This window comes from Planococcus citri, chromosome 5 (assembly GCF_950023065.1).
Source record: "Planococcus citri chromosome 5, ihPlaCitr1.1, whole genome shotgun sequence".
Lineage (NCBI taxonomy): Eukaryota > Metazoa > Arthropoda > Insecta > Hemiptera > Pseudococcidae > Planococcus > Planococcus citri.
The window spans coordinates 17,529,544-17,556,673 of record NC_088681.1 but is presented as its reverse complement, the minus strand read 5'-3'; the positions used below and the strand labels follow the sequence as shown (position 1 = coordinate 17,556,673).

At 31.4% G+C, this 27,130-nt stretch overlaps 1 protein-coding gene across 4 annotated transcripts; it reads left to right on the top strand.

Annotated features, from left to right (window-relative positions):
• Positions 1-1,599: 1,599 nt before the first annotated feature.
• LOC135849502 (glutamate-gated chloride channel-like) lies at positions 1,600-24,826 on the top strand. 4 transcript variants are annotated; one of them, XM_065369974.1, is made up of 11 exons: positions 1,600-1,744; positions 2,939-3,113; positions 7,103-7,184; positions 7,690-7,802; positions 13,489-13,559; positions 18,213-18,282; positions 18,542-18,695; positions 18,890-18,972; positions 21,700-21,834; positions 21,942-22,330; positions 22,403-24,826. In XM_065369974.1, the coding sequence occupies exons 2-11, from the start codon at positions 3,053-3,055 to the stop codon at positions 22,631-22,633; spliced, it is 1,389 nt and encodes a 462-aa protein (XP_065226046.1). In that variant the 5' UTR covers positions 1,600-1,744; positions 2,939-3,052; the 3' UTR covers positions 22,634-24,826. The 4 variants fall into 4 exon arrangements, with proteins under 4 accessions (XP_065226046.1, XP_065226047.1, XP_065226048.1 ...); XM_065369975.1 differs by lacking the exon at positions 13,489-13,559 and adding an exon at positions 10,673-10,740; XM_065369976.1 differs by lacking the exons at positions 1,600-1,744; positions 2,939-3,113; positions 13,489-13,559.
• Positions 24,827-27,130: the final 2,304 nt, after the last annotated feature.

Sequence of the window (27,130 nt, the reverse complement as noted above, 5' to 3'; positions counted from 1 at the left end):
ACCTTTTTTTGGGCTCCAGGGGTTCCCAAAATTGTGAATGAAAGAAGAATTTCAGGAACCACCGAGTATAATACATACCTATCAAAACCTTTTTTAGCATACAATATCTGTTTGAACCCGATTTTTCCTATTTTCAACTCTTGAGGCAGAACTGGGGGGAGGGGGGTTAATTTTTGGGAAATTTTGGAACCACTATTTTGAACCTAGCCCGTTGAACCCAGCTAAAAAGCTTTTTACTGTTTATTAGTATCAGAAAGACCTTCATCCTACCAAATTTTGAGCTCAATAAGATTTTCCGCTGGTACTCAAAAACTCAATTTTCCGATGTTTTGCAATTTTGATGTTTTGGGGACCCTTGGAAAACTAGAAACTTGCAATTTGCGCTAAACGTAACGTTTTGAGGTATATATTCATTATTCAATTATCTAGATGAAAAAGTTATTGAAAATGTCAAAGATGGAAAAACTCACTTTTCACACTAAAATTACTGCTGTTATGCGTTTCGAAATCATAAATTTCAAAAGGCTTTTGCCCCCACTCCGCTCGGGCCAATTGAGGGTTTTTCTTCAAAATTGAAATTCCAAGAAACCATTGACTTATTTTAGGAAATGTTGAGATCAGAAAAAACGAATCTTTTCATTAAAAATGATGTTGTTCTACTTTTTGAATTACAAATTTTCCAAAGCTTCATTTGCCCTCGCTTCGCTCGGGCCATTCAAGATCATCCCTTGAAAAATTTTAAGAAATTCAAAAATTGATTATAGGAAAATTCCAGAAATGGACGTTTAGAATTTCGATTTTTCATGCCTAAAAATCTAGTTTTCCTCCCCCCTCCTCTATTCCAAATAAAAATGTAAACCCCCTTCATGATTTCATCAGCACGTTAAAATTTTGATTTTTGTCGGCAAAATGACATGATACACCCCCCTCCCCTCAACTAACATGAATTCAATCCGCCTCTGGAAATACACTATTGGCAAGTGCTCGATAATTTTTCATTTGATTTTTCCTGCAACTTTCGTAGGTAATAATTGAGCTATTTTGATTTTTATTTCTCAACATGGGAACTGCCAGATGACCATTTTTACACCAAGTATCGTTATTACAAATTTTGTTTCTTACTAATTTTTTAAAATTATTTTCAAAAAGTGCTTTCGACCATTGTTTTTCACTCCTGTTGTTGAACTATTACCATTTATTTATTTCAGTGTATTTTTGAAAAAATTTCCAATTCATTTTTATGTGTTTTGTTGGAAATTGAGGATTTGAGCTTTTTCAAAACTTTCATTTTCCAAAATTATTTTTCATCAAAAGCTCAACTTTTTTGTGATTTGGTCAATTGGGCAGAGTACCATATTACATTTTTTCAAATCAATTTGTTTCTCCAACATGGAAACCTATAGAACCTCCAAAACGTTAAAGCTGAACACAGTTCCATAGCAGAAGAATATGTACGCACAAGTCGTACGAAGTCACTCCGGAGGTATCCGATTACATCCGAAAAAGCGTACAAAGTATTGCTAAAATTTCTCCCGAACTGGAGCGTAAATTCTTCACGACGCAGGCGCTGCCTCACACTAATCCGCATCTCGAAGAGCACGTATGCGTTGCAGAGTAAAGAAAAGCAGGAGTAGTTCAAAGCAGCTCTCATTTTTGATCAATAATGGAAACTAAATTGACGCATACCGTTAGAGAGCACAGTATCTGTATTGAACTACAATGACATGAAAACCGCCACCATCAGGTAATAATATCTACGTATAATTTAATATGTGTAGGTAGCCTTCGTTATTTATATTTTTTCAAATCGAATTTCGTGGCTTAGAATTATTTATCGCGGGTTTATTATTGAAATGCAATATATCACGTTTAAAGTAAAAGCTATCGGCGAGTATCAGATTCTGAATTATTTTCTCATCCCCTTTAGCGGCACATCTGCCGAAAAGAGAAGCTTGCTTTAATTAATACTTAATTATTATGTTTCGAACTGATAGGTACTTTATTTTTACTTTGATTTTCATGTTTGAAAGTACCTAACCTATCTGCATACATTGAATATTTGTATAGAACGTAATTTTTTTGGTACGAGGGATTAAATTTTATGAATTTTTCCACGCATCATTCATCTTGGTATACATCTCTGTAAGGGCTGTGTAATTTACCTTAAGCTAGACTTACGACCACAATATGCAAATTGACCCATAGATCGAACATATTTTATGTGTGGGCTCGAGTGTTTGGATTTTTAATTTTAAAATAATGCGCACGCTTATCCATAGGTAGCCGATTGTTTTTTTTTGGAAAAATTGCGTAGGACACCTACAGTCGCCAACTTGAACAAAAAATTACACTCGTGTTGTTCTTTTCAGCTTTTGCTTCTTTATACACATTTGCTTCAATTAATAAACAGATTTTTTTGCATTTTGTTTTAAAAAATTCCCCACATTCAAGTTTCTCAAAATTTATGTAAAAAACAAAAACTTTGAATTGTAGCTTTTTTACTCACTCATTCACTTTTCGAGTAAGTACCCAATGCTGTAAATTTTCTAGAAGAAAGATGTTTCATTTCGAAGTAAAATATCGTAATTTCTGAAAGCTTTATCGAGAAGAAAAGTAGACTGAGAATGGGGTTTGAATTTGAAGTACTTAAACTGATTATTTATTCGAAGGAATGGTGATAAACTGATGAAAATACTAATATAAGATCGCCAAAAGGGATAAAGAAAAGTAATAATTCTAGAAAACACCTTCGAAAGTACCCTTTTACCTGCTTACTGTTTTTGAAATGAGCGAAACAAGGTCACCATTTTATGCGTAATCTTTTTTATTACTAATAAACATTTTCATATTTTGTGCCTACTTACCTATATTGTTTTTATTTCTCCAATTTTTAAGCAAGTAATTTTCACATTTTCCATTCGATATTTTTTATGTGTAGAAAAAAAAATATGAAGACGGCTGATCGTCGAGATCTCGTACTTTGTTGTCCTACAATGACAACTCGCGCATTTAAAACTTTATCAACGTAATTGTTTCGAAAATTCTGAAAGGAATGTATGAACGGCGGATGAAAACTACCTCAGGACATATTCATCAAAAAATTCCAACGTTCGGTAAGTGAACAGGGTTCTATTATTAAAACCAACAGACTATAGAAATAGGCCTACGGTTGCAGAGGTTTTAGGCTAGATATTGCTCTCGCATTGTTAATTACTTGTAGGTAGGTACTATTGATAGTTATTCTGTAATTCGATGAAAATACTTTTGGATAATTTTGCATTCAATTTGATTAAAATAATGACGAATGATTATTTTCATAATATTATTATTATTCGTAAATAGATGAGGACTTAACATAGTCGAAGTGTGAAAAAAAAAACCTCACAATTATACCTAAGTATAAATTCAAGAACAGATATTTATAGTTATATAAGTATACCTATTGAAACCTAATGTAAAAATTACTAGTTATGATATCGGGCAAACTGCAAAGAAAGCGAAAATTTTTCAAACATCACAAAAGATGAGAAAGTTTGTAGAGAAGTACGACGACCCAAAACTGGATCTACTCCTATCGTTACTATGGTAACAAGCTGGGAATCATGACGTCATATGGGTTAAAATATATAGGTAAGGTAAAAGGAAAATGTACCATACCATCTATGCGAAAAGGCAGAATAAGATTTACTGCGCAGATTTACCATTGAATTTCAATTTTAACGCTAAAACAAGCACAGAGAGAGAAAATAAACTTAATGACGTCATTTTCAACTCGGAAAATTTCAATGCGTCTCGTTAAAATGAGGATTGGGATTTCGCACTAAGGACTTCTTGCCGATTGATTTTATCACTTGAAAAAACAGAAAGTTGAGAAAAAATTTTATTATTTGGTTTAGTAGGTCAATGGATGTAATTACGTGGTTGATAGTTGGGTACATCAGCGGTACCTATTTAAGTACGGATGTAGAATATTTCATGAGCTACCTACCTACTTATGCATTAAAAACTCAAGTATTTTTATTAAAATAGGGTAGACTGAAAAGACAGATTTATTCATACCTTGTGCAGTTACCGTGAAATTAATCGTAGCTGAAAATAAGTAACCACATGTTTCAGAGATGGAAAAATATAAGTGGATTCAATTTATCTACCTACCTAATCAGCTTCCATGAGTCAAAATTTTTTCAATTTTGAGGGTAATAGCTTGGGAAACTTTATTAAACACAAGTGGGAGTTATGGTGATTTTTCCATAGTGAAGTTTTAAAAAATGTAAAAATAAATGAATGAACATATGTATTACATAATTTGTCCCCATAAATGTACCCTATAAAGTTTTTCATAAGTATTATTCTTCTGGTTCTTTTTTTTCTAGTTCAATTTCTCGATTTTTGTCAAATTAGGTACCCTATCAAATTTCAATAAATTGAATTCTGGATTCTGAGTTTTGAGGATGATTTTTAATTTTCATTTTGAGGTCTTTAACCCAGTTTTCAGTGTTCGTTTTTAGCTATTTTTCGGTCTTTAGTTTCAGTTTTCATTTTGATTACATTCATTTCTGTTTTAAAAAAAAATGCTTCATTTTTTCAGTTGTTTTACATTTTTGTAATTCATTTTTTTTTTCATTTCATTATTTTTTCTCACTTTATTCATTTTTTTTCATTAATCGTTTTAAATTTATTTTACAATTTTTCTTCTTTTGCTCTTCCTTTGGTCCACTTTTCCGTTTATTTATAATTAATTCATTTTTATTAAATTTTTATTCCTCGTAAGGAAGAATACCTATTTCATGTTTTATATTTTCTCACATTTTTCAACTTTACTTTTTATAACATTTTTTTTTTTTTTTTTTACTATCCCCATGTATGTAATTTTCACATTTTCTCAACTTATTCACAAATATTTAATTTTTTCAACTTTTATTTTTCAATTTCATAATTTTTCATCTTTTATTTTTTTCAATTGTTTTGTATTCAACTTTACATCCATAATTAATTTTTGTTGATGGAAATTTTAGATTTTTTTTTGTATTTTTGTTTCCTATCTTTTTGACACTTTTTCATGCACTTCTGATAATAATTTTTTTCGAATTTAATTCGGTATTATAATGTCAATTTTTCATAATTTCAATATTTCTTATTCAAGCTTTACGTAATTTTCACAATTTTTAATTTTTTTTCATGCATTTTTGGCACATTTAAATGTCATTACTCTTTGGTAACTCTCAAGGATTTCAATAATTTTTTGAGTTCCTATTTTAACAACATTGTTTTTAACACTTTTTTGAGATTTTTGCCAGACTTTATAGGGCAAAACGCGCATTTCTGATTGCATACCTTACAAGTCTAGCTGTAAACAATGCTGTTCACTTCTATTTTTCAGCTCGCCAAGTCAATTTTCTCGAGGAAGACCTTTGCGGATTTCAAAAAATGTAGTACCATTGGAAAGGGGACAAAATTCTCTACAATTTTGAGCCATAAAGTAATGGGGTCCTTGAGATGGTTTAAAAGTTTTTCCGCCTCAAAGTGCAAAGTGGGCAGAACAATATGTTAAATTGGCTACCTGTTTTAACTTCTTGAAGTCAGTTTTCTCAAGGAAGATTTTCGCGGATTTTAAAAAATGTAGTACCATTGGAAAGGGGATAAAATTCTCTACAATTTTGAGCCATAAAATAATGGGGTCCTCGAGATGGTTTAAGAGTTCTGCCACCTCAAACTACAAAGTGGAGAGAATAATAGTTGAATTTTGCTACCTTTTTTAACTCGTTAAGTCAATTTTCTCAAGGAAGATCTTTGAGGATTTCAAAAAATGTAGTATCTTTGGAAAGGGCATAAAATTCTCTACAATTTCAAACCATAAAATAATGGGGCCCTCGAGATGGTTTAAAAGTTCTGCCACCTCAAAGTGCAAAGTTGACAGAACAATAAGTTGAATTTTGCCACGTTTTTCTGCTCCTTAAGTCAATTTCCTCAAGGAAGACTTTCGCGGATTTCAAAAAATTCAGTACCATCGAAAGGAGGACAAAATTCTCTACAATTTATAGCCATAAAATAATGGGGTCCTCGAGATGGTTTAAAAGTTCTGGCCAACTCAAACTGCAAAGTGGACAGAATAATACATTGAATTTTGCTACCTTTTTTAACTCGTCAAGTCAATTTTCTCAAGGAAGACCTTTGAGGATTTCAAAAAAAGTAGTACCGTTGGAAAGGGGATAAAATTCTCTACAAGTTTGAGCCATAAAATAATGAGGTCCTTGAGATGGTTTGAAAGTGTGGACTTATCAAAGTGGACAGAACAATCTCTAGCTTGAACCCTACAGAATGTAAGGGGAATCAAGATCCGCAACCACTTATACACTATGTGACGTCAGAGCGTTTTGCCCTATTCATAATTAGTTTTTGCAGTAATTCTCGTGCTTTTATTTGAGGGTTTTTACTTGATTTTAACGCGTTTTCATGTACTTTCATTAATACACTTCATTGCTTTTTTCTATTTTCAATGATTTTCAACCTCTTGAATTTTCAAAAAATCGTTTGACCAATTTTTGATTTCATTAAATTTGGTTTACAATTTTGCAGTTTTTCTGCTTATGGTTTTCAATTTGATTTCAATTCTTTGTTTTGATTCGGTTTTTTACAATCAATTTCGTTTCCAGAATTTTCATGTTTATCCATTTTGTTTTCTCAAGTTTGTTTCTTGCTTTTGAATATCGATTCGATTTTTGTATGTTGTTCAGATTCATTTTTTTCACGATCAATTTTTTTCTAAAACGTTAGGGAAGGTATGTTTTTCGATTCAGTTTTTTTAAAGATCGATTTCATATTTTCTAGAATTTCAAGTTTTTGTTTTCCTATTTTATTTTCTCATGTTCAATTTTGTTCGAAGAATTCTTTGTTATCATTTCGAAGCTGTGAAGATGAAATTTTTCGGTTCGTTTTCATTTTGAGGTTTTTCAATTTTCAACGTTTTTTCCCCCACATTCGATTAGAAATATTTGTAGGCTATATAATTAAATGCTTAAAATATAAGCACGAATAGATAGGTAGGTACATAAGAACCAACGAATAACTACTAAGTATTAATAACAATCCGTATATTTTTCAGTTTTCACAATGGATAATACACATTCCAGAAGTAATGCTATGCTCAGCATACTTATACTTATTATTTTTGCTCAAATTTGTTGGTAAGTAAAAAAAAAATGCATGCCCTACTAAAGAAAGATGATTAATCATTTTTTAATAGGTAAATGATTCCATATTCTTTTCTATAATTCCTGCAGTGTAGCCGTGTTTGGTTCCAAAAATAAAACGAAACAAGATTCAAAAATCCTAAAAGAACTCGGTCCCATCAAAACAAAGTTTATTACAAGTTCTTTTCTTTAGGAATTGTGAGATTTTGAAAAAATCCTGTTTTTTATCTCAAAAATTGGAAAAACTAATTGATTGAAGTTTTACTTCGAGTTTAAAGCTTTTGTTTTGGAATTTCAAGTCTCAATTTGTAAAATGAAAGTTTGGTTTTTAGGTTTACGAATATCCAATCATTTTATCGAGTGACCTTGATTTTAATAATTCGGCAGTTTTATTTGGGTATAAAATTCAATGGTAACACTGCTAAAAAAAGTTATTCCCCTCTTTTACCTAATTTACATGTAAGGAGCATTGCTTAGTCGTTTTTTTTCTCATTTTCAGGACTTATCAGCCTAAAGTTAATTATAGAGAGAAAGAAAAAGAAGTGTTGGATAAAATTTTAGGACAAGGTGTTTACGATGCAAGAATTAGACCCTCAGGAGTCAATGGCACAGGTAATTAAATTATTATATTAAGGAAGTTTTTGGCAATTTTTTAAAATTTTGTGCATTTTTAAAAATTGACAAACTTACTGAAAATCTTCACATAAGCTAGACACTCTTAACCTTTCTGCAATACATGAAAATTCATATAGAATGCACAATTTTTTGAACAATAGTTTACTTATTTGAAAGCTACATTCGATTGAGACGAAATTTGCCGCAAGTTCACTATTATCATGTTTCAAAGCCTTTTTCTATGTTTCCTTTTTTATTTTTATTTGTTTGTTTGTTTGTTCGTTTGTTTGTTATTGTTTTTTTTTGTTTTGTTCTCTTTACCACAACCAACATCTGACTTGTGAAATAGCTACCATGTGGTACTTGTGAGGGTACTTAATTTCTCGTACTTAATTCACTACATAACTCACATTTTCTCTAAAAACTTTATAAATAAAATGTATGAGAATTTAATTTCACCTAATAACCAATTGAGAATATTAATATTGAAAATAAATCTGTTTTATTTATCAAAAAGGTACTTACTTATGAAATTATGAAAGCCCTAAATAAAATGAAATGAAATTATTACTGGAATATAATACTTCCCTTGACTATCTATCGAAGAAAAATTTAATCGATTTTCTAATTTGAGCTCATGTACAGGTATTTATTACATAGCCTACCAAAAAAAAAATGAAGAGCAAACTCCAAAAATGATCCCTCAGTCTGCTTTTTAAATACCTAACATAACGTAGAGTTCTGCAGCGTTCAATTTTCACTACTGAAAGTTTAACTATACGCATCTGTAAATTGGTTTGTCAGTCGAGGGATTAAAATTATGAAAATTAGAGTACCTAAGTAAGTAATTTCTGTAATATTATTTGACTCTTCGGGTACAACTTTTGATTGAAAAAAATGCAACGTGACATTATCACATTCAACCTCTCTTCAATGTCAGAGATGTTTCATACACCTAATACATTATACATAGGTAGAGGTACCTACCTAAGTAAAAGTTTCTCCTTCGAACCCAAGAGTTGGCAAACTAATTTACACTGATGGGATACAAGTTTCTGCATTATAAGGCAAATTATTCGACACCACGAGTGAAACATTGGAGATGAACGTTCGGAATTAATAATATGGGTTTGCTTATCACGTCTGCGTTTCATTTTTAAACTTATTTTAATTACTCCTGATTGATATTATTTATCAGGTATCAACTTTTCTACTCCTATAGTCTCTAATATAGAGTCGTTATCAAAGTAAAATTAATTTTTCAACACAAAATGATACCTAGATTGAAAAGGAAAACAAATTAAGAATGAATGTACCCCTATGAAAGATGAGTGGTCGTAATAAAATAAACATTTTTGAGGTAATTTAGCAGGTATCTTAACTTAAACGATTTTAAGCTCACCTATATTCTTACCTATCGTAATGAATTTGTTCAATCAGGCGCTACCAATATTTTCACTTCCTCTGTAATAGGACCTTGACATGAAGGTCTTTATAAATGTGTTTAGTACCATGGAGAAAAGTATTCGAATGAAAAATTCATTTTCCACATCATAGAAAAACTTTTTTATTGGCTTCACAAATCTTTTGAAATATCTTCTTATATTTTTTCGGTTCGATTGGATTAAAAAATAAGACCAGTATTATCCGTACCTACTTACAGTTTTTGGCAAAGAAGATGAAGAGCGAAGCATTTTCGATTTCAAATAGGAAAAAAAAGCTTTAATTTTTATTTCACAGAGTTTTTTTCCTTCTGCAGTTGGTACTAACCAGCCTGGTAGCACTAGCAACCTAGTTTTTTTTTTCTTTTTAAAAGTGTACCCTTACAGGTTTAAAACCATATTAGGTCAAATAAACTCGACCTTATGGATTTGCCTGCACCGCTTCTTGGCTTGAGAAAAAGAAATCCAGGATTTATTAACGCTTCAACGCTTTCGTTCGAAATATTATAACGTGTGATCGTACATTTGTGAATGAATTTCATTCAGATGAAATAACGAAGCTCGGAGGGTATGACAGCAGAAACTTCATAAATAAATAATTCGCACTTACCTACCTATGTAGATAGGTAAATAAATATTATGTACTAAGTAAGTGGCGGTGAATAATCACAATAATATAAAGGGTAACTAAACTGACGGAATAAAAAACAAAACAAAACAAAAAAACAAACCGGATTAATAAATTTAAATAATCAAACGAATAAATAAATAAAATTTTTCGTTAAAAAAATCTACCACTTTGGTTTTAATTTGAGACGAAGCAGGTACCTACTTCGCAAAAAAGTAGAACTGAAACAGAAAGATGAAATGGTAACCTTTACTACCTACCTATACATATTGGGTGCCTATTTAATTTTTTTTTTATTACTCTCATACTTTTACTTTTATATTATGGCTTTTATTTCATTCGACTACTTATTTCATTTTATTTTATTATTTTTTTTTTTTTCAGTCGACACTTTTATATGTATATCATTTAGAGGGGGAGGGGCTTTTAATGTAGGTAGTCATCAATTTTAGATACATTATTAAAAACAAACAAACAAACGAACAATAAAAACGAAAAATTTTATTTTAAGAAATTTTGTTTGGTTATTTGCGGTTTATTAGTCTGTGCCTATACTCTTCCTACATAAAGCTATATTTTGTATTTTTACATTTTGTTTTTTTTTTCAATAAAAATTTGTTTGAAATTCCCGAAACAAATTTTCTAGTTGTCAAATCCACCACATTTTCCAATTGTAATTTTATGTGATTAGATGATTCGTGAATTTTTTTATAGTTTTCGATAAAGTTATAGGTTTAGGTATTAGGTACTTACTTAACATTTATTATTTTGTAACCAAATTATTTCTTATAAAATAGATGGTCCGGCAATTGTTACAATTAATCTCTTTATAAGAGCTATTACCACCATAAGTGACGTAAAAATGGTAAGAAAGAGTACTTTCGTTCTTTCAATTATTTATTTTTTTACAATTCTACATGACTGTATACCTTTAAAGTATAATTACTGTAGGTGTTGTAGATTCAAGCATCTCGAGAGCAAATTAATAAATTAAGTACAAAGTATACCTACCTTTTGCTAGCAAAAACCCTGTTTGCTTATGCCATTCGGAATGCTACCTATTATTGATACCTCATAAAATAATTTTATGTTGGAAGTTTTTGTGAGTAAAGTGAAAAATATAGAACAGTAGTTGATTTTATATATATATTTTTTTAGGTACTTCTTATTTTCTTTATTTTTTGCGCTCGAGATGCTACTGCTAAAGAAAAAAAAACGTACAGTTTTAACTTACTGATTTTTGCCGTAGAAAGTAAAAAGTACATTACATTAAATAGGTAAACTTTGTGTTTATATTATTGTATAAATTTGCGTCTGTGTACGTGCGCTTATTTGCTACCTATTATTTTTATTTATTTTTTTTTTTTGTGGAAAAGTACTGTCAAGTATAGCCTATCCGATAGTATAATTAAAATGGTATTTGCAGAGGTAATAATGCTTTGCATAAGTAAATCAGTTTTTTACTCGAGCGAGTAGGTGAATATTTGTGAGATTTTTTGCGCCTTGTTGCAGTGCATCTTTTAGAAAACCAAGTGTATATCAAAGTATTAGATTGAGACTTTGACCAGATGATTTTGTGTGTTATTGGAAACGTTGTGGTTTGAACTGTTCAAATACTTACACAAACATGTAATATTTATCAAGGAACATTCATCAAAGAGCGATAGGAAAGTTGAAGAGTGTAGAGTTGTGTGCCATACCAACCTTTATTTGGAAAAAAATTAATGAATTAAAGAACTATTATGTATTTTGGAAAATAAGCATTTATTTTACAATATGATAAGCGTACCTAGGTATAGGTAGGTAATTATTTCATTTCTTGACAAATTTAATGTAGTTACTAAGATAATTTTCAAAAATAGTTTCAACCATGTTTATATTATATGGAACTCCATTATATTAAAATTTATACCTACTGACCTACATTTTTAAAACAAAATTACTAGTCTAGATGTATATGTAAATCTAAATGAAGCAATGAGCTGATTTTCCAATTTCTACATTGTCATTCAATTTTTTATTCATCAATCATCATCAACTGAGATAGGTACATACTTGGTACAATTTATTTATAAATACAATGTGATCAGGGTATACCTTACCAGGCTGGTGTACCTTTTCAAAATAGGTTAAATTTCCATTTCTACCTGTAGTAAAATAAATAGACCGATTCTGGCAAGAGAATGCCTAATGCTACTTTCACAATTTTTTTTTTTTTTTTTTTAAATATTTGTTACCATAAGGTGATTATCTGTCAATTTGTTCTTCAATCACATTTTGTTCTTTTGTTTTGTTTTGTTTTCTCTCATATTTCCTTGTCTTTGAACGAAGAAGATACTCCTGACAATATGGTAAAATATCACAATCATTTCAAACAAATGGGTATACTAGGCTATAGATACCTAATGGATTTTTCACCATAGTGTAGGTAGGTATAATTGGATAGATGTTCATAAATCTAAAATGTCATGATTATACAATGGGTATGGTAGATTGAAACCTTATGCCACCACCCATGTAAATCTTCCATATATATTATATACATTCTGTTTGTGGCAATATGTACTTAACTATGTAGGTAGTAATGTATAGTATGAATCTAATCTACCAATAGGTACCTCAATATTGCTGTAGGTGCTCTTGTAGGCAAGTAAAAGATTTAAAATGAAAACAATTTACCTATCAAATAGGTATAATAAAAATGTTGAGAGCAATAAGATTTGATTCCACCAGTAAGGAAAATGCCAACACATACCAGAGTAGTTTTTGAAAACTTGAGATAGGTACAATCATATTTTTATAAAGTAGATAGGTAATAGGTAATGAAAGTACCAACAAATAACAATCATTACCCTGAGCTTATTGAAAATTCTAGAAAGCTAGCCACGTTCCTTTCCCTATTTGGATACCTATGCTTGAAAATTTCAAAAGCTGTAGATTTCATTTCGTTGCTAGTGTATTATCATTATTTTTTTTTTTTCATTACCTTTATTATTTTTTTTTCTGTCAGTTCCTTGATCACAATCTCTTATGAAGTTATTACTACAGATTTCTCAGAACTTCAAACTACTGACTTTGATTGCGATGCCTATTTATAAAATTTGACATCTGATATCCTTTTTAATTTGTACAAATCTAGGTACATATATAGGTATCTACAAAATGAGTACTTATGTAGCCTATAGGTGCAAAAATAAATCAGTAGGTGTAGGTACCCAGTAGTTATTAATTGAGTAGGTATTCGCATAGGGTATTTACCAAAATACAACAACAATTACCTACCCGTACTCATTTACTTTGTATTAACTTACCTATTCACAAACTCATCCATTCACCAGTAAATTCATTATTTTTATTTATTTATTATTACAATTATTTTTTCATTTCATTTTGTTACAATTAGTTGCTCAATTTTGTTGATCATATTTTTCATTTTTATTTTCCAATTATTATTTTTTTATTATTTGATTTTGTTTATTTGTTACTTTTTATTATCATTTTGTTTTATTATTTATTCATTTGTTTTTATTTTGCTGTATGAATTATTATTGCAAGTGGTATTCGTATAAATACATTTTTTTTTATTTCGTTACCTGTTTGTTGCCATACATAGAAGACGGCCCATGTATTGTATATGTCAACATTTTTCTACGTTCAATTAGCAGAATTGATGATTACAAAATGGTGAGTTCTATGACGTCACACATTTAAATGAGTGTTCCATTTTCATTATTATTTTGTTTCATTACCTATTTTTTTCAACTTCTTTCTATTGCAATGATTTTTAATTTTTTAGTTTTTGTTTGTTTTCATTTGTATTGTTACCTATGTTGTATGGTTTTTTTTTTATTGATTTCAATTTTTGGATTTTGAACAAGTCTTAGCCTACATAGGTACCTAGCATTTCTGTTTGCTGAGCTTGCTTATTGTTTAGCCTGCGACAAATTGAAATGCTCAATACACTTGTGTGGTTTTTTGAATCATCTCATCTACATACTAATACTTGAGGAATAAGAACTACGTTGAATTTTGACCAACAGTCTTTCATTATATTTTTAGACAATGAGTTTCCTCCTCAGTCTCCCAGGGCTTCTTTTCCCCATTGGTGTGTATTGGAGGACTTATTTTGGTGATCTTGTTTCCTCTATCCTTTCAATTTGACTTCTCCTGTCTTTCCTATACATACATTTTGATCTTCTTTGTGATTGGCTTTACTCTTCTTCTCCTCCTCATGTCTGGGATAATTGGATTTCTTCATAATCCTCCCTTCTATCTCAGCACCAGGTCTTCGGCGCAGTTGTTCATTTCTCCCCACTGTTCCTCTCTAGTATATGCAGTGCTAGTGCCACATACCAGAATTTGGTCGTCATTCTGTCTTTGCCTGTAATCTGGACACTTCACATCATCCTGTATGCCCCATCTAGTAAGGCCTACTGCTGTCTAGGCGCATCCAGTTCGCTGCATCTGGCCTCCAGATCCGACCATCTTCGTATCTCTCCCCTCCACCAGGTTTACATCCATCACATGTGTCTTCCTCATATAACTCCTCTATTTCTTCAGTGCCTAAGCCTATACCTTGCTTCCATACTATGTCATCATTGGTACTGAAAGAATATCATACACATTTTTTGATCTTTTTTTCTGAGCCATTACTGCTTCTCCAGGTTCTATTCATCAGTCCTGTGACTCTCAGGAACTTTGCAATTTTCCCACCAACATCTGGTGTGATATTGTGTTTCCCAGGTACTTGAAACTATGGGCCTGTTCAATAATTTACCATAATCTTACTTTTTACTGAGTTTTTTCTTTTCAAAGCCATTGTTTCTGTTTTTTCTGATGATATTTTCATATCATACTTCTCTGAAATCTTTGTTGGATTGTAAATCGATTCCTGGTTTGAATCCAGCTACAGAGGCAAGCTTGATCATGTAATTAAAAATATTGTGTGCATTTATCAACATTGCATGTCAAGTACCAGGGGATCACCTGCAGTAATTAGCCTTGAGTCACTAATAGTGCATGCAAAGGGTACACGTTGATTTGTACATTATGTACTTAATACCTCCTCACAGGGTGTTCCATCATGATAGATAAAGCACCTATGTGTTTCTATAGGTTGTATTTTGATCCTTTTACCCATCAGTACATATATAGTTTTACTATAAAACTGGTGTCACTGCATGATCTTCCTTTCCCACTAAGTTATAACAGTATCACCAAAGCATACTTTCCCATGCTTATGTAGGTCCAAGTATACCAAATTACCAACCTAGTGAGTTTTCCAGTAGCTTTCATCAAGTTTCATGTTGCTTATCAATGCTGTTTACAATCAAGAAAGAACTGCCTTGCTTACATTTTACTCACCTTGCTACTACTATTCACCAAGTGTCTGTAACTTTTTAAGTACACTTATAATATAATGCAAAAAAGTAGATTATGAAACTGAGCACACTTTTTACCTATGAGAAAACCTCATTAAACCACTATCAACACCTAAACAGGTTGTGGTGTATTATGCATTGGCAGCTTTGTTTAATGCTGACTAATTTGAAAATTTGTGAGCTATGTACTTACCAGCTATGATTGTGCAACTTGTTAATATACATAAACTGTAAAAAAATTATACAGTTTCAAAATTGTTTCAATAACATTTCGGTATCTAATTGTACCTGCTCCTGATTTTTGTTGGATATTTGATCTGTAGGAAGGATTTAGGTACATGTACCTACATTATCCTTTAAACTGTATCATACAAACTTTAAGAATTGACTTCTCACACTATAAATGCTTAATTGAAAAATCTAAATGAGTGCTTTAAAAATTTGAACATTAGATAGGCATGTAGATTATTATTGTGTAGGTATTTTATAGGAATAAAATTACCTAAATCATTCGCTTTCATTCTCATATCATATCCGCTCTTTCCTTTGAATGTATTTTCATGCTTCAAAGACAAATTTTTTAAAACAAAAAATACTTTTTTATGATCTCTATTTCTGCGTTTTTTTTTTTTTTCATTTATAAATGTTTAATTACATATAAGTTGGCTACCTACGAAAAAACACATACCTAGGTACCTAATTTAAAAAGAATAGAAATTGGAAAATCAGCCTCCATGCATGTTAATATGGTCAAGTTGTTTCATAGTAGCACAGTAACTGATGCACTTTTGGAATTTTATTCGTTGACAAAATTGTGGATGCATTTTAATATGAACTTTACAAATGCATGGAATCACCTGTGAAACAAACAATTTTTCACGCTACCGTCAACTGGGGTGAAATAGGACAGTGAGGTGAAAATGGACACTTCACGTTTTTTTGGCTATATGTCGTCACGGATCACGCAATTATGAAGATAGGATCCTACTTTTTTTTTCATGTGATAGTGGAATGTCTGACGATTTTTTCTGTGTATCATAATGCATGTTTCGTAAATATACAAATCCACGAAAAAATAAAATTAAAATTGATAATTTTCGTTTTTTTAAAAATACGTGCCGATTTTTCGACTTCATTTAATATTTATGAGAGGTAAGTGTTTTAAATTATTATACACGTATAGAGCAATTATTTAGCTACGATTTCGTTTTTGAATCATCAAAAACGGTTCATAAATACGGCTTCGGCGATTTTTTTTCTGTCTGAAAACATTGTAAATATTGTCAGAAAAATGTTAGGTACCTATAGTAATTTTGTTATATTGCTGTTTCAGAATGGTTAGCGTGCATAAAATGAACAAAGGGTCAAGACCTTACAAAAATCTTGACCCTTTGTTACTTTTACACACCCTAACCATTTTGAAAAAGCAAAATAAAAAAATTACTACAAGTAAAATTTTTGAAAAAATTTACGATTTTTATAAAAATCGCAGAAGCTGTATTTATGGACCAATTTTGATCATTTAAAAAAGAAATTGTAGCTAATGCATTGCTCTATACGTGTATAATAATATAAAGCTCTTACCTTTCAAAAATATTTAATGAATTCAAAAAATCTAAGAATGTCCATTTTCACCCCAAAATCGGGGTCCAAACTTGCTCACTTTGAGCGCTCCTGGAAATTTTGGTTGGGGGAGGGGAGGGTTGGGGGTGAGGTCAACTTGTAGCCAAAGGATGCCGAATTCGCCGAAAAAAAAATTTGGCTCAATATGTTCATTAGTTTTGAAGTAAATTTTAAAAAACCTCGAAAATCGTCCTATTTCACCCCAGTTGACGGTATTTGTATTCATTCAATTTCTACGCAATTTTTCGCACAATTTAATTACTACTTACCTACTTACTTTTTTTTTAACATTGCTCGAAAGTATTTTTATGATTAGTGTCAAGGAATGAATGTATTATCCCTACAGAATATCAAACCTGAAAATTTTGATATGATCAAATCACTGAAGATGAACTTGAATGAATGTGTAATATTATCTGTCATTCTGTCATTAAATGCGTTATTTGTATCAACAAATTGGTTAACTTTTGCAGCCCTTTCAATTTTAATGATGAGCACACAATAATGAAATAAAAATTCATTTAATTTTTCAAAGTACAATCCCCAACTCTTTTCAACAATCATAGCTTATGATCCATGTTATTTGACAGATAACAGATGAGCAACATGTGTGTTCAGCGTTTTTCTTTGGTGATATTTGATTGTATTCTGGCCTGTACCTAATCTGCAGGTAAATCAACAAAGTTTTTAGACCTCCCCCCCCTTCACGAAATTTTTATGATTTTTTTTTTTTTAATGGATGGCAAAATTTCAGTTTTTACCTGCGGATTGGGTCTTACGTTAGTCTAGGTAACTTGGCGTATCAATTTTTGCATTACTGAGCTTAGTATCTACTGGAAATATCCATTTCCTACACAGTTTATGTGTACTTAATGGGTAAGATGCAACTTACATATCTAGGTACCTCTCCTAAGGCTGTTTGATCTCACCATTTACCCAAGGGCAGATATTTGATTGGTTTGATCAATACAAGTGCAATAATTTATTCTTATGAGTGGAGTTGAGCGACAGTTCTTAATATTCTTTGCTTTCGCGTTATTGGTGTGTGCAATATTTTCTAGGATAAGTAAGTACTTACCTAAGTAAGTAAGTAAGACACGACGAAGCTGAATTTATCAGTTTTCAAAACACTCATGACAATGTTCTATTGACAAGTTTGGTACATATTTTGAAATGGAGGAATGTAACTTTTCAAAAAAAAAATACTCCAATGAATATTGGAAACTGATGAATAATTTTTCTGCGTTCACTTACTTATCTACCTATCTACATTGAGTTTTTTGAGCAACTCTGACGACTCATATTTTCATTGTTGGATTGAATTCGTGTTTAGGAGTACAGTGTTCAATTGACATTCAGAGAACAATGGATGGATGAAAGATTGAAATTCGATGACTATGACGGTAATTTTTATTAAGTTACTTTATTAAATTTCGACTCTCGTCGTTCCGTTTTGAATTTATTATTTCATTAGTTGTAGACAACTTATCAATCTATAGATAGGTACTAAGAACCTATATTTCTTTTTTTCTGTGAATACTGAATATTATTTTCGCAGTTTTAATATAATACTTACCCAAGTACATATTTCATTATTCTAGACACTTTGTTCTGATTCATCTTTAGCTGATTTTCTTATTTTCGATTTTTTATTACCTATAGGAAAAATAAAATATTTAACATTGACTGACGCTAGCAGAGTGTGGATGCCGGATTTGTTTTTCTCGAACGAAAAGGAAGGCCATTTCCATAATATTATCATGCCCAACGTGTACATTCGAATATTTCCATATGGCTCAGTTCTTTATAGTATCAGGTATGTTGAATTTACAACAAAAAAAAAACTAGTAGATATTTTTTAGCTTAAATTATTAAAAATTGGTGAAAGTGCGAATTTCATTATCTTATCCTGAAAGGTTCTTTATATTATATTTATATTATTACTTTTATTTTGGGGAAATATTTTTTTTGCAGAAAATTTAATTTTCTTGTTTTATATTTCATTTTCAGGATTACGTTAACTTTATCGTGTCCAATGAATTTAAAATTATATCCACTGGATAAGCAAGTGTGTTCATTAAGAATGGCCAGCTGTAAGTAACATTTCCTTCATGTACATACATTTTACTCAGAACTTTTTGATATTAAAAATGGAGTCCTTCAGGGCTCTGTGCTTAACACCATCGTATTTATACTCCTAAAATTGATGATATCTGTAGTATTATTCCCCAACATCTTTCCTTAAGAATTTTTGCAGATGATATAAACATTTCAATACGCTCAAATAACATCAAACTAGCCTCAAAAATGATCCAAAAAACTCTCAATTGTATTGAAAAATGGGCTGAATCAAATGGACTAACATTTTCTGAATCTAAAACTCACTGTAACTATGCTTTTTACCAAGAGAAATAAAACTTACCCAGAACCTATCCTTAAATTCAAAGGACATCCTTTAGTTTTTAAACCAACTACTAAATTCCTCGGACTTACTTTTGATAAAAAACTTACTTGGACTCTTTATTTTCTCAACATAAAAACCTCAACTTAACAAACATCTAAAATGAATAAAAATTGTTAAAAATCCAAAGTATAACCCATCATGCCAACTATTACTCCAGCTTCCTCCTGATTTTAGAAAAATTCTTATGACAAACAAATTCATAACAACTGTTGCAAATAATCTATCTCACCCTCTTCAAAAATTACTCAATGTCTATAACTCTCAGCATTTCCTCCATACTTCACATCCAATCCCAGATTTTATCAAAAATATGAACAACCCACAAATTGACCTAAAAAATCTTATCCATAAACCAATATCTTATCCCCCTTGGTCTCACAAACCTATACAGATGGAACTGTATTTTAGAAACTACCCAAAAACATGATCACTCCCCATCATTAATCAAGAGTCATTACTTAGAACTGTTATCAAACTATACAGAATATAACTTATGCTTCACAGATGGTTCAAAAATTTCCAACATTCATACTGGTTATGCTTACTCAATTAATGATAAAGTTCTCAATTTCAAAATTCACAACTGAGCCTCAATTTTTACTGCAGAACTCACTGCCACAAAATTGAAGCGCGATTTTGAAATTTGTGAAATCTGCTGCATGGCAGCAGTTTAAAGTCGCGTTGAAGTATAAAACACCAATTAAACTGCTCTTTACCGCGTATTTATTAGCAGAAGGGCAGATTTTCACCCAACTGGGGCAGATTAACAAAAACAACCGCTGCCCCTCCCCTCTTAACTCTCTCGCCCCTGATGACATTGAATCTCTAATCACTCACAACAAATTTACTAACTGGCAGAACTTTTGGTCACAACAAACCAAACATACTCTTCCAACATAAGAAAACAACCCTCCCCTGGAAAAATCTGGGCCACCCCCATACAACAATGACCATGCTAATTTTGATGTGAATGTCGACCCATCCACATCCGTCACTTTTGAATGCCACATGTCGATGTGAATTTTGACTCTGTGTCGAGCCAATTGTTGATGTAATTGTCGACCAATGTTGATCGGCATTTATGTCGACAATTGGCTCGACACAGGGTCGAAATTTACATCGACATGTGGAGTCCAAATGTGACGGATGTGGATGGACTGACATTGGCATCAAAATTTACGTTGACCTCCAGCTATGCAAAATTGTTAAATTTTAGTTTCAAAATTGAAATTTTTTTCCAAACATCAGTTTCTCTTACACACTTGGGTGGCCATTGCTCATGCTGAAAGCGAAAGCAGCATCGACGCAGAGGCCACCTCTGAGAAGTACAGACAGAAAGTCCATATTCAGTATAGTTGAACATTAAACTCTTTATACTGAAAGGTGCAATAGGTTATCTAAGAGTACTAAAGTAATATGTTTTCATGTCGATGTTAATGTTGATGTGAAATTCGACATCAACAAATTCATCCACAATATCAACTTAATTTTTCAAATTTGAGAAATCTTTGAAAATTTGGTTGATGTTAGTGTCGATGTATTTGTGGACGATCGACTTTCCTATTGACATAACATCAACAACTCCAAACTATGGAAAAGTGAATAATTTTATCAAGGCCATTAAAAAATTTTTCTCCCTTCAAACAAAGATCATATTTTCAAATGTTTACTGAGCTTTCAAACACTGAAACAGAAATTTTAATTCTGAAAAATTGGTCGATGTAGTTGTGGATGTAAATTTTGAGCATCAAATTTTACATCAACATGTTGACATCGCATGTCGAGGTATCAGAAATAATGAGAAAATTTCGAAAATTTTCATTAACCTGGCTTCTTTACGGACAGAAGATTCCTATTAAATAACTTATTGGTCACTTTTCCATCATCATGTTGGAAAAAAACGTAGTCGATGTAAATGTCGATGTCGCAATTGTTGTACAGGCCTGAACAGAAAAGAAGAAATCCTCAGTACTAGACTAAGAATAGACCACACAAAAATCACACATGACCACCTATACCAAAAAGAACCAAAATCTCCATGCCAATTTTGCAGAAACGAACCTACATCCATTCAACACATACTTTTCAACTGTCCCCAACTAAAACTAAACAGACTTACACTACAGATAAAAGAAACCCCACCTACTATCCCTGACGAACCCTCTGAAATACAAAAATTCATCTCTCTAATAAAAAACATCAACCTCACAAACCAAATATACACCCCCCCCCTACGGGTGTAATAATCTTGTAATTATAAACACAAAAACAAATTAATAATATCCAAGATGGGAATTATTAAAAATTATACCAGATACGTAAACCACTCATTTCATCTTTTGTGATAATTTTTCAGACGGTTGGACCACAGATGATTTAGTATTCTTATGGAAGGAAGGTGATCCAGTACAAGTTGTGAAAAATCTTCATTTACCTCGATTTACACTTGAAAAATATCGAACTGATTATTGCAATAGTAAAACAAACACAGGTAGGTAATTATTTTTATGTTGCCTACTTTGAAATCTTTAACTGATGAGCTTGGAATATGCTTCCAGACTTAAGCTTCCTATACTAAATGATTTGTTCTATTTACAGGGGAATACAGTTGCTTAAAAGTAGATTTACTTTTCAAACGAGAGTTCAGTTACTACTTGATTCAAATTTACATCCCGTGTTGCATGTTGGTAATAGTATCATGGGTTTCATTTTGGCTGGATCAAAGTGCTGTACCAGCCAGAGTATCATTAGGGGTAACTACCCTTCTAACAATGGCTACTCAAACATCAGGAATAAATGCTTCATTACCACCGGTATCATACACCAAAGCCATTGATGTCTGGACTGGCGTATGTTTAACGTTCGTTTTTGGGGCACTGCTAGAATTCGCCTTGGTGAATTACGCTTCCCGTTCAGACACCCACCGTGAAAAAATCCAAAAGGAGACTAAAACTAACTCTGTAGAGGATGGAAACGCCTTCCAAATGGTATGTGTGGTTATTTTATACCAGTTCTTATCCTCCAAAAACAGACATCTAATTCCTACTTTATTATTTTAGAAACCTTTAATGAATCGAGCCGGCCACGTCGAAATGATCCGACATTGCGAAGTGCACATGCAGCAGAAAAGTGGATGTTTATGCTTCCGTTCTTGGATTTCGAAATTTCCCACTCGTTCTAAACGTATCGATGTAGTTTCGCGAATAATATTTCCGTTAGTGTTCGCATTATTTAATATTTCGTATTGGTCAACATATCTGTTTAGAGACGAACAAGAGGATCAACAATAATTTACGCAAGTGATAAGCCTAAAATTTTTGTATATTGGTACAACTGGCGAACCAATCCTCTTTTTATACAACGTTTGGATTATATTTCTACCTTTTTTTTCAATGTGTGATCTATTTATTAAGCTTTTCAATTATTATTTACCCAATTATAACGTTTGATCGATCGAACTACCACGATTAACTATATAGGTAGCGAGTATCCTATCTTATCTGGGATTAGGCACATGATTTTTCGCGTTTTTTTTTTTTGTCGAATTATTTCTCTTAGATTACCTTATTACTTACTCGTTTTTGTTTTTATCTCGTTTCGTTTTCTGTTATTTATTTATTTTTTTAATTTGTCATTAGATAATTTCGTTTCGTCACACGACTTCTTTTTTCATACGGTTTTTGTACTGAATCGTGAAATATGTTGTATCGATAACGTAAGAACCATTCCGATTCGTTGGAATCGACTTTTTAAAAATCCGAATGTATCTTTTCAAATGCCTTTTACTCCTTCGTTTTACGTAAACCACGTTAAAAATATGTTGGTGTTATTAAATTTGCATAACCAGTTCGCCGTAAATGTATTTTTTAAAATTAATGCAAAAATGTAATGGTTAATCAGTTGAATATTTCGCGGTATTCTCAAATTCTGCGAGCTTCGCACCCTTTTTTCCCAACACGAACATTACCTAGCTGTGGCTCTGATTGATAATTTTATTTCAAGTATTGGTAAATTAATTGAATTTTTATCTATACATATTTCATTACTCGAGTTCGCAAACATATTTTTTTGTTTTTCAATTGATTAGTTTTACTTTACCCACCAAAGAAAAATATTTGATTTAATGATACCGAATTGTAATATAAATAGGTACTTACATAATATATGTTTTAGGTAACTACTTTAAGGAAAATTCAAAGGCCTAAAATAATCTGAAACCGATTAAGGAGAAAGTTTGAAATTCAGATTAAAAAATGAACTGGTTCAGTGCCTTTTAAAAAGTTCAGGTCTTTTACGTTGAATTTATACCATGCAGTTTACCAAAGACTCGAGATACTGCTATAAGCTTAATTCAAATGACTGGACTAAAATTAGCATAAATGTTACCTGATATTTATTGATTTCAAAAATCGGAGAACGAAAAGGAAACTAGAAACCAAAATCACGTGGTAGCCGTTTCTCTTATTATTATTTTATTATTGTTATTTAAATTCGAAAAATTTGCGAATTTTCAATTATATCTGCTCTCTAAACGGTTGTAATTTTTCTTTCGATGTCCATTCACATTACTTCGTTGTTTGAAAAAAAGAAAGAAATTTTCCAGTTTCGAACTGAGGAATTGAACGAGAGTTGTGAATGCAATCCAAAAAGTCAAGTTGGAAAGCTTTAAATTTTCATCACGATTTCTGATTTTTCAGATCGTTTAGTAATTTTTTTCATTTTTTATCTGGAACGTCTTGAAAAGAAGTACATCTGAAGCAAAAAAAAAAATCGCCAAATTAGACACTTCTCTCTGTGTTTGATTATCACTTTTTCTACCTACAGTACATATAACATAAACGTATCTATACTTCTCTGCTTCTATAAACAGAAATATTATGATTTCTTGTTTAATATACATACGTACATGCAACGAGTTTTTTTCAATAGATATGCTGCAATAAATATTAAATAACTAACGAGGATACTTTTAATTACACTGTACCTATCAATAATGCATTTTTTTTCTTCCAAGATGAAGTATGTTATTTTTGACATACTCGTATTATGTATACTTACCTATCTGAAATTAAATAGGTATAATATTATAGCGTAGCTATTTTTTTGAAATTAAGTATTATTCCTTAGGAACAGTACCTAATACCTAAACTCACAAAATTTGTATTTTAAAAGTCAGATATTTTGCTCTTTTTTGTACAATGTAAGAATCCTTTCATCTGAGAATTAGTATGAATCCGTGTCATTTTTACTCTTTTGAACTAGGTAGATATTTATGTCTCGTAAATATTAACTTTAATTTAATTTGTATTGTGAAAATTAATTTTTTTAAAAATGATTTTATACCTTCATTAGTTTGTTGTACTTAGTACTAAATAACGATGCATCATAATGCGAATCAGCGTTTGTTTACCCACGAATTTCTCACCATGTACAATTTTTAATTAGAATAAATTTTATAATAAATACCTTACTGTTGAAAGTCATCGGCGTTTATTGATTTTTAAATGATATTGAAAATGTGATTTGAAACTCGAATCGATTTTCCACCATTGTCCAGCCGACCTGGAGTCCCCAGCATGAGTTGATTATTTTCCAGCAATTTCAAATCGCTCCAGAACGCGTTCTAATTTACCTCGGCAGCTGAACATTTAATCCAATCATTATAACTTCGACATTCCAAATCGATTAGGGTCGGTGAATCACAAATCCGTGGTGAAGAGTTGAAAAGTGTACTTATTTTTTTTACAAATAAAAGAATCTCAAATTTGAAAAAAATCCAAAATCGTTAATTTTTACAACAATCAACTCGAGACATTGTCTATTCCCTAAAGTGAACCCACCCCCTCCCACGAATCGATTGTCATCATTCTCCAGTCAATCTGGAGTCTCCAGAAAAATTTACCTTTTTTCCAGACATTTTTGAGAAAATTTTAATTCTCTACAACTTTGCTAAAGTGAAATTTTTTTTGGACGCTTCCTTTCGCCTCCAGATCAACTTTAATGAAAGGTTATAACTCAAAATGTTTTCCAAACATTGAAATATTTCCTCTTTAAGATTTTATTTTTCAAAGTAGGTATTCTTATGCTAAATGAAGGTAGGATACCAGATCTTTAAAATGAGGTGCTATTCATTCCTCACAATTATTTATAAGTTGATGAAAATAATGAATCAAGTTTTTAAAAAAAAGAAAATCACTCTCCTGTAAAATTTCACTTTTTTCAGATGTAACCTTCTTACTCCCAAAGTGCGATATGATTAATCCAAAACATCAAAATTTAATTTAATTTGTCATTCCTGAAACTGGGGGATATTTTGAAACGAAATGGTGCCAATTTTTTAATCATTATTGAAAATTTCCAAAAATCAGAAAAAATTCTCATGTTTTTGATTTTTTGGCTATTTATCTACAATTTCTACAATTTGCAGTAATGCTCCAGAAATTGGCATTATTGGCAACCCCCCTCCGTTCCAAAACATTCCCTCTGTTTCAGAAATTAAGTATAACCTTATCATTCGATGTTTTAGCATGATTATATTGATTATATATCTACATATAATGTAAAATACTGTAGAACAAACATTTTCAAAATACGAAAATAAACAGCTTGGGTAGAGACAGGATTAAAAAACACGAATTTTTTAAAAAGGTCCTCTCTTTGAGAACCCATTTCTCCTCTTCATGGGCACTTCCGGAGCTAAAATGTTTTCTGAGTGACTTTAAAAACTCGAAGTGAAGGTTTCTGCTGAATTTGATCAACATTTTCTGACTTCATGTTAGTTGTTATCCTCTTGACGTACAAACAATATTTCAGGATCTAATTAGGCAATTTATTTCACATCCATGATTTTTATTACATAAGTGGAATTTTACAGGCGTTCAGTGTAGTAAGGGTATGTTAAATGAACGATGACGAGTGAACGAAAACCGAAATTAGTTATTTTTGATATTGTATGTAGGTACCCAGTACCTACGTAAGTATTATTTTGGAGATTTCTGTATAAATCGCTTTGGTAAAATTACGTTTTCTTTGTTTTTTTTTGCAAAGAAAAATGAAATAGGCCTACAATTACATGATTATGTTGACGAATTTCATAAAAACGGGTACCTGGGTATTATTTAAAAATTTTTGGATTTCGGCTCCAGCCCTTCTGATGGTGGGAGGGGGACGGGGCTTCCCTTTACGACTCATTTTTAGGCTGTAGGTGAGTTAGTTCCAGTTACTTGATTTTTTTTTTTGACTAATAGTCGAATTCGAACGCTTAAAAAACGATAAAGGAATCAATTTCAAGCATTTTCTATGCTTTGGGAGAATAACTCACAAGCTTTCCATTTTTACTAGAATTGTTGAAATTTTGTTCATAAAACCTTACAATTTTGAGTGTGGGAGCAAAAAGTCTCAAATGTTTTTTTCACAAGTACCTAGATACAAACCCGAGTTCTCTATCTTTACCTCTAGTCCATATGTCGGTTACCATATATTTATTGTTCACTGACATGAAGAACTGCTCACTCAAGGTAACGAATGTTGTGAAGTGGGTGCAAAAATAAGGCCATCAAGTGTGAAGTGTAAACTTAGGTATTGGTAAGTGTAGCTTTTTGTTGGGCTATTCGTTAATTTTTCAGTACAGAGCAAAATTAAAAGAGAAGAAAAAATCATTACCAAATTTTTATTCACTAAAAAAAAAAAAAAAAAAAAAAAAGTTGTGAGTAAATAAAGGAACTGAATAGTTTCAAATACTTACAACGTGATACTGTTCTGAATTCTGAACTTTTCAACATAAACAC

Excerpts from the sequence above, each read along its gene's own strand:
- LOC135849502 (XM_065369974.1), top strand. The coding sequence starts at position 3,053 with ATGTATGAACGGCGGATGAAAACTACCTCAGGACATATTCATCAAAAA. Across the intron at positions 3,114-7,102 it reads TCAAAAAATTCCAACGTTCG|TTTTCACAATGGATAATACA; the intron begins GTAAGTGAACAG and ends TATATTTTTCAG. Across the intron at positions 21,835-21,941 it reads CAATAGTAAAACAAACACAG|GGGAATACAGTTGCTTAAAA; the intron begins GTAGGTAATTAT and ends TTCTATTTACAG.